Source organism: Gymnogyps californianus, chromosome 18 (genome assembly GCF_018139145.2).
Source record: "Gymnogyps californianus isolate 813 chromosome 18, ASM1813914v2, whole genome shotgun sequence".
NCBI classification, from domain to species: domain Eukaryota; kingdom Metazoa; phylum Chordata; class Aves; order Accipitriformes; family Cathartidae; genus Gymnogyps; species Gymnogyps californianus.
In genome coordinates, this window is record NC_059488.1 from 7,798,940 (window position 1) to 7,805,707 (window position 6,768).

Here is a 6,768-nt window from a genome sequence, read left to right on the forward strand (position 1 = left end):
GATTTCTGGATCATTAAGTGGTTAAGGCGCTGCGAAGCCTCACTATCGATCGCTGCCTCCCCACCTCCGGCTGGGAGCCCCCCGGGCTGCCCCCCAGCCCCGCGCCGCCGCGGCTCCCGGGCAAGGGTGGGGTGGCCGGGTAAGGGGCCGGGACCCCGGGTGAGGTTGGGGTCCGTCGTGTGTGTGTGTCGTCGTCGTCCCCCCCCCCAACCCACCCCCTTCGCGGCCAAAGTTTGACTCTGCCTCCCTCTCCCCCCCTCTTCTGTCTGTCTGTCTGTGAGTGCAGCTGGGCGCGATGCTGAAGACGGAGCAGCCCTGGATCTAACGCGCGGCGCCTCGGAGAGCCTTGCAGCAATTGTTGCCCGGATCCCAGGCTGAACTTTGCTCTTTAATATTTTTCTTTTTACCTTTTTTTTTTTTCCTTTTTTTCTTTTGCCTTTCCCCCCCCCCCCCCGTTTTTGTTAATTATCATTATCAAACCGCTTCCGCCGCGCCCTCCCCGCCAATGCCCGTGTGAGCGCCGGCACTTCGCGGGGGCCATGGAGGGCTCCACCGGGTTTGGGATCGACTCCATCCTCTCCCACCGAGCCGGCAGCCCGGCCGTGCCCAAGGGGGACCCGCTGGTGGGCGACGGCCGGTCCCCGCTGGAGCTGAGCCCCCGCTCGGAGGGCAGCAGCGGGTGCCCCTCGCCCCGCTCACCGGGCCGCGAGTGCCTGGAGGCGGCGGTGCCGCGGCCGGGCCTGGATGCGCACCTCCAGCCGGGGCAGGTCTCCGCTCCCTCCCAGTCCCGGACCGTCACCTCCTCCTTCCTCATCAGAGACATCCTGGCCGACTGCAAGCCCCTGGCCGCCTGCGCTCCTTACTCCAGCACCAATGGACCTCACGGCGGGCAGGAGCCGGCGGGCAGGATCCCCACCAAACCCGGCGAGGACTTTAGGGAGAAAATGGAAAAAAACACCAGCAGCTCCTCCTCGGACTCGGAGTACAAAGGTAAGAGCCGCTCACCCCGTTGGGCTTTGCACGGCGGGGGCAAGGGCGGCCTGGACCCGAAGCCTCCGGCGGCCCCGAAGCCTCCCGGTGCACCGGGAGCTCGCGGCGGAGCCGGCTCCGGCGCGCCCCGGTGATGGGGGGGGGGGGCGTGTCACGGCACCGGTCGCCCCCGAAATGACCGGGGTGCCGGCACCAACTTGGGAAAACTTGGGGGTTCGGGGCTCGGTGGGGCTCGGCCCGGTGGAAGGGGTTGGGGCAATCGGCGCTTCGCCAAACGCGCCCGGGAGATCCGCCGGGTTGTTTTCCGCGGGGAAGATCCGGCTGTTTCGTTCCTGCCTGCAGGGAAAGGGGAGAGGAGAACCGGGGGCGGATTTCTGCCTGGGGAAAAAAAAAAAAAAACAATAATAAAATAATCTCTGATTTGCCGGGTATTTCCCCTGCTCCGGTGAGAAACGAACAAGAAAGTCAGCGGGGTTTGATTCGATTTGTATTATTTCTATTCTTATTTTGGAGATGGTTTAAAAACGAGCACGACAGACAGGGAGCCCCGGGCCGCATCCACGGCGCCGGCGGGGAGTGGGGCTGGATGCGGCGGCTGCTCGCCCCGGGCTGGGGGCTTCGGCCTCCCGGGCCCCTCGCAGCCCCTTCCCGGCCTCCTCCTGAGGCAGCCGGGGCGGGGGGAGGCACGGGAACAGCACGGGGAGGGGGGCGGTTGGGCTCGGTCCTCGCCCCTCGGAGCAGTTTATCCCGGGTGCCTTCGCCCATCCCGCCCCCATCACCCCTGCAAAAAACTTTCACCCGGGAAAAATTGTTTGCCGGGTGTTTGCGAGGGGAAGGCGAGGGTACCCAGCTGGGGGGAGAAAGGGGAGGCGATGGCATCTTGCGGGGCCGCTGGATTTGGGGGGGGGGCTGGCAGGAAAGAGGGGGGACGGGCCGAGCCCCGTCCCGGCTGCAAATGCACCCTCGGCCCGTCCAGAGCCGCCGCGCTGAAACTCGCTTGATGGAGGGAAAAATATTCACCCAAACGAGCCTCCAAACGCGGCGGGAGCCCCCGGGCATCGCGGGGGGATTTTCGCTCCGAACGAAGGACGGAGCCCCGGGTCGGTGCCGGGGCTGGAAGTGACTCGGGAGAAAGGCTGGCATCGGCCCCGCCGTTTTACAGGGCCGGGATCGAAAACAGCCGCGATTCCCACCTTGGCGTTTTGTTTTCGCCTCCTACATCCTCCCCCGAATTCCTTCAGCTTTTCTCCCCTTCCCCCAAATCGCCGAGACGCGAAAGAAGCGAGGGAGGAGGAGAAGCAACGCGGGGTCTCCGCATGCCCCTACGCCGGCCGAGCCCGGGCTGGGGGGCCGGTTTTGGGTGGGGGCCGTTACCCCAGCCGCCCTCGACCCCTGCGACGGGACAGCCAAGGCCACGGTAAAAACGCCGCTTAAATGGGGGAAAAAAACAGCCCCTAAATCGGGGGGAACCACCGCTTAAATCAGGGGGAAACTACCGCTTAAATGGGGGGAAAAACACCGCTTAAACGGGGGAAAAACAGAGCTTAAATGAGGAGCAAACCACAGCTTAAATGAGGGTAAAAACACCGCTTCAATGGGGTAGCGGGTGAAGGTCCCCGCTTCCAACGCGATCCTTTTTTTGCTGCTTTGGAAATAGCCTTTCCCGGGGCAAAACGCCCCTGATTTACCCCGCAAAGGGGCTGCGGGGCCGGGCCTAACCCGCAGCGGCGGCGGCAGGATTTGGCCCATGCCAAAATGCCGAAAAACCCGTAGTATATATATTTTTATATATTTTTTTTCCTTTTTTCCTTTTTTCCTTTTTTTTTTTAAGCTAGGAATAGCCAGGGGAGAGAGCCGGAGCCGGCCGGGCAAGCCGCCGCCGCCAACGAGCGCAGCCCTTTGGCGAGCAGGAACTTTTTAGGAGGCGAGGATGAGCCCGGGGGGCCGGGGGGGGATTTGCCTTCCCCGGGGGTGCGGGAGGCCGGACCCGGCTTTTCTCCGCGGAAAAAAAAACTCCGCACAAACTTTCGGGCCTTTCCTGGGAGGGAGCGGGGCCGGGACCCCCCCGCCCTGCCCGGTCCGGATCCGGCCCCTTCCCGGGCGGTGCCGGGGCTGCCTCTTTCCCCGGGAACCGGAGCCGGGTCTCCGTGGTTTAAGGCTTGTCCCCGGCTCGGGCTCTGCCTGCTCGGCCGGAGCCGGGATTTCTGGTTGAAGGGTTTCGCTCCCCGGTGGCTCAATTAACCGGATTATTGTCTTCCTACAGAGAGAAATCAGCTCGCGTTCGGCTACAGCCCTGTCCCTGCTAACCCCCGCCACCAGCAAATTTAACATAAACCCCCGTAAAAAAAACCAAACGCCGCCGATTTGTATAAACTGAGCCTTTTTTGCTACATAATCTCCTCCAGGAGGGTGGGGAAGGCGAGCACAAACAGGGATTTCTTTCTCCCCCCCCCCCCACCTTTTTTTTTTCTGCTCGGAAATTTTCCCGTCACCTACTAATGTTCCGCGGTGTAAATACCCGCGTCGCTCCGCCGGTGCGTGCGTACCGACCGCGCTAACGAACCGCCGCCAGCCCGCCTCATTCGGCGTTTTTTAAGATAAATAACAGCACGGGCACGGGCTTGCGGAGCCCCTTCCCCGGTATTTCGTTGTACACCCTGGAGAAAGGAGGTTTGTTCCGTGCCCCGGCAGCATCCCCGGGAGTACGGAGGCTTCTCCGCCGAGGAGGAGAAGCGGCACCACCCCGGCAACCTTCCCCGCCAAAAATGTGGGCTCACAATTTTCATTTTGAGTTGGTTTTGGTTTGAGTTTAAAAAAGAAAAAAAAAAAGAGAGAGAGAGAGAGAAAAAAGAAGGAAAAAAATATCCAAGCATCGAGAAAGCTGTTGGGTTTTGGGGAACAAACCCAGAGCAGGGTCCTGCCCCGTGAGAAATGAGGGGTGAGGGAGATGCGGGGGGGTTTCTGGGCAGGAGCGCGGCGGGGCCGGGCCGGGGCTCCCCGCAGCACAGCCCGGCGCTCCGGCCCCGCTCCCAGGCCCTTGGCACCGGGAAAGACCGGGCCCGGCTCGGGGACCCCGTGAGTCCCCCGTGGGCAGCCGGGGTTAAAATTTACGGGCTTGCAGAGCAAATGCGCCGTGAGCCCGACTCGGTACCTGAGCCCATCTCCTCCGGCTTATGGCTGCAGTGGGTTACCCCCCCTTTTTTGAGGGTATTTCTCTTCCTTTCCTGCCCTGACCTGGCCTTTCTTCCTCCCTCTCGGCGCAGTGAAAGAAGAAGGGGACCGAGAGATCTCCAGCTCCCGGGACAGCCCCCCGGTGCGGCTGAAAAAGCCGCGCAAAGCCCGCACCGCCTTCACCGACCATCAGCTGGCCCAGCTGGAGCGCAGCTTCGAGAGGCAAAAATACCTGAGCGTGCAGGACAGGATGGAGCTGGCCGCCTCCCTCAACCTCACCGACACGCAGGTGAAAACGTGGTACCAGAACAGAAGGTAAAAATGCGCCGTTCCCTCCTGCCCACAGCGCCGGGGTCCCACCCTGCCCCTCTCCCCGGCCCCGCACCCCCAAACCGGGCTGGGCTTTTGCACCCCACAACCACCCCGTCCCTCCTGGCACCAGGAGAGGTGCAGTCCCCCGTGTCCCGTCCCCCCCCCCGGGGGCCCTTTTACCCCAAAGTAAGGGGGAGAAAAGTGATGCCGAGGCAGGGCAGGTTTGGGGCGGGGGGTGCAACCCGTTCCCCCAGCCCCAGCAAGGCGGGGAGGCAGGACCGGGCTTCCAGCTAAACACAACAGCATAACACATCGGCCCATTAATAATAGATACCAATTACTGCTTTGGGCATCAATAATTAACACCCCTTACAGTAATTACACAATTATTATTATGATGAATAATTTACTGGTGGAAATAGGTTTAGCGCTCCAGCGACAAATCTGTAAAAGGGCTGGAGACGTGTGATGGCTTCAGTGGATTGATCCGGACATCCCCGTCGGCGCTTCCCCAGCCCCGACCATTGCCACCGCCTCGAAACGAGGGACCCCCGGCTGCAGCCCCTACCCCGTCCCCTCGCTCACCCCAGGTTTTAACCCTCTCCCCCCCCCCCCCCCCCATTTCCAGTCCCGCTTCACCACCTGCAAAGATTCGCGACTTAGCAACACGTCGGGGGTCTTGGAGAGTTTAGGGGCGGCGGGGGCTGTGCGGTCACAGCCCCCCCCTCCCCAAATCCCTCCCGCAAGGACACGCCGGAGCCGAGCCGGTGCCCCCAGCCCCTTCCCCAGCCGCCCTCCCCGGCCAGCCCGGCCCGCCGGCAGCCCCGACGTGGGCGAGATCCCGGGGCCGGGGCTTCTCCATGAGATCCGGCACACACACACGCATATATGCACACATACCTATACCTATATGTACGTATATATGCATATATAGAAAAATATACATACACATATATATTCACACACACACACACATATATATGCCGCAAACGAATGCCCCGGGACGCTGCCCCACGCGTGTCCCCCCGCGGGACTCCCGCAGCCGCCCGAGCGGCCCGGCCCGGCCCCGGCAGCCCCGGCCTGGGGAGGGGGTCCCGGAGCCCCGGGAGGCGGAGCGCGGCCGCGGCGGCCTCGGGCCGGAGCATCGCGGCGGCGGCGGCAGCATCCCGGCTGAGCGGCGGGGCTGCCGGGTAAAGGATCCCCCCCCGTGTCACACGCGAGATGTCATACGCGGTTCGCAATTCGCAATCTGGAATTTACACCCCAGGAAGGAACTGAAATGTTGGTCGCGATTTATATCGCAGAGATTTACACCCCGCCAGCGGATCCCAGCCGGGCTGTGGCTCCGGTGCCTCCGGGGAGGATCTGTGGGCGCTCAGGGGGACACCAGGGAGATAAGCCCCCTCGCCCAGTTAATGGGGTCTGCGTCCCACCGCACTGGACTGGTCCCCCCATCCCATCCCATCCCATCCCATCCCATCCCATCCCATCCCATCCCATCCCTGCCGTACAAGGGACACTGGCCTGGGGAGCCAGCGGCGGGGAGAAGTGCTGCGCAAGGAGAGCAGCAGGGGAAGGGGGATGTGCAAAGGGTAAAAAGACCCCGGGAGCGGCTTTTGGAGCATCCCTCACTCCTTGACCCCCCTCTCTCGGCTTGTCCCCCCCCAGGACCAAGTGGAAAAGGCAGACGGCGGTGGGCCTGGAGCTGCTGGCCGAGGCTGGCAACTATTCGGCCCTCCAGAGGATGTTCCCCTCGCCCTACTTCTACCCGCAGAGTTTGGTCTCCAACCTGGACCCCAGCGCCGCTCTCTACCTGTACCGCGGACCCAGCGCGCCCCCCCCGCCCTACAGAGACCCTTGGTGCCCCGCATCCTCATCCACGGACTGCAGGGCGGCAGCGAGCCCCCGCCGCCCCTGCCCCCGCTGCCCGGCGTCCTGCCCCGGGCCGCGCAGCCCCGGTGAGCCCCGGCCACCCGGGGGCAGCCCCACCGGCACCCACCGGGCCGGGGGGCTGGAGGGGGCCACCCCACCTCTGGGGCCGCGAGCAAGCGACAGACTCCCGCTCATCCCCAAATATATATATATATATATATAAAAATGAGACCTCCCCCCCTCCTTTTTTTAAATATATATAAAGAATGCAAGAAGCAAGGGCAGGTTTGGCAGGACGGAGAGCCGGCAGAGCTGCCCCCCACCCCCGCGGGGCACTCGCCGCCTTACCCCCTTGTGCCCCCGAAGGGCAGCGGGGCCGCTGCGGTGCCCCCCCCCCCCCTTCCCCGCCCGGGACGGCGCCGG

At 63.4% G+C, this 6,768-nt stretch overlaps 1 protein-coding gene across 1 annotated transcript; it reads left to right on the top strand.

Annotated features, from left to right (window-relative positions):
• The first annotated feature begins 539 nt into the window (after positions 1–539).
• Positions 540–6,435, top strand: BARHL1 (BarH like homeobox 1). The gene is given in 4 exon segments (XM_050908091.1): positions 540–990; positions 4,254–4,476; positions 6,142–6,314; positions 6,317–6,435. Coding segments are annotated over 4 exon segments (966 nt in total).
• The last annotated feature ends 333 nt before the right edge of the window (positions 6,436–6,768 follow it).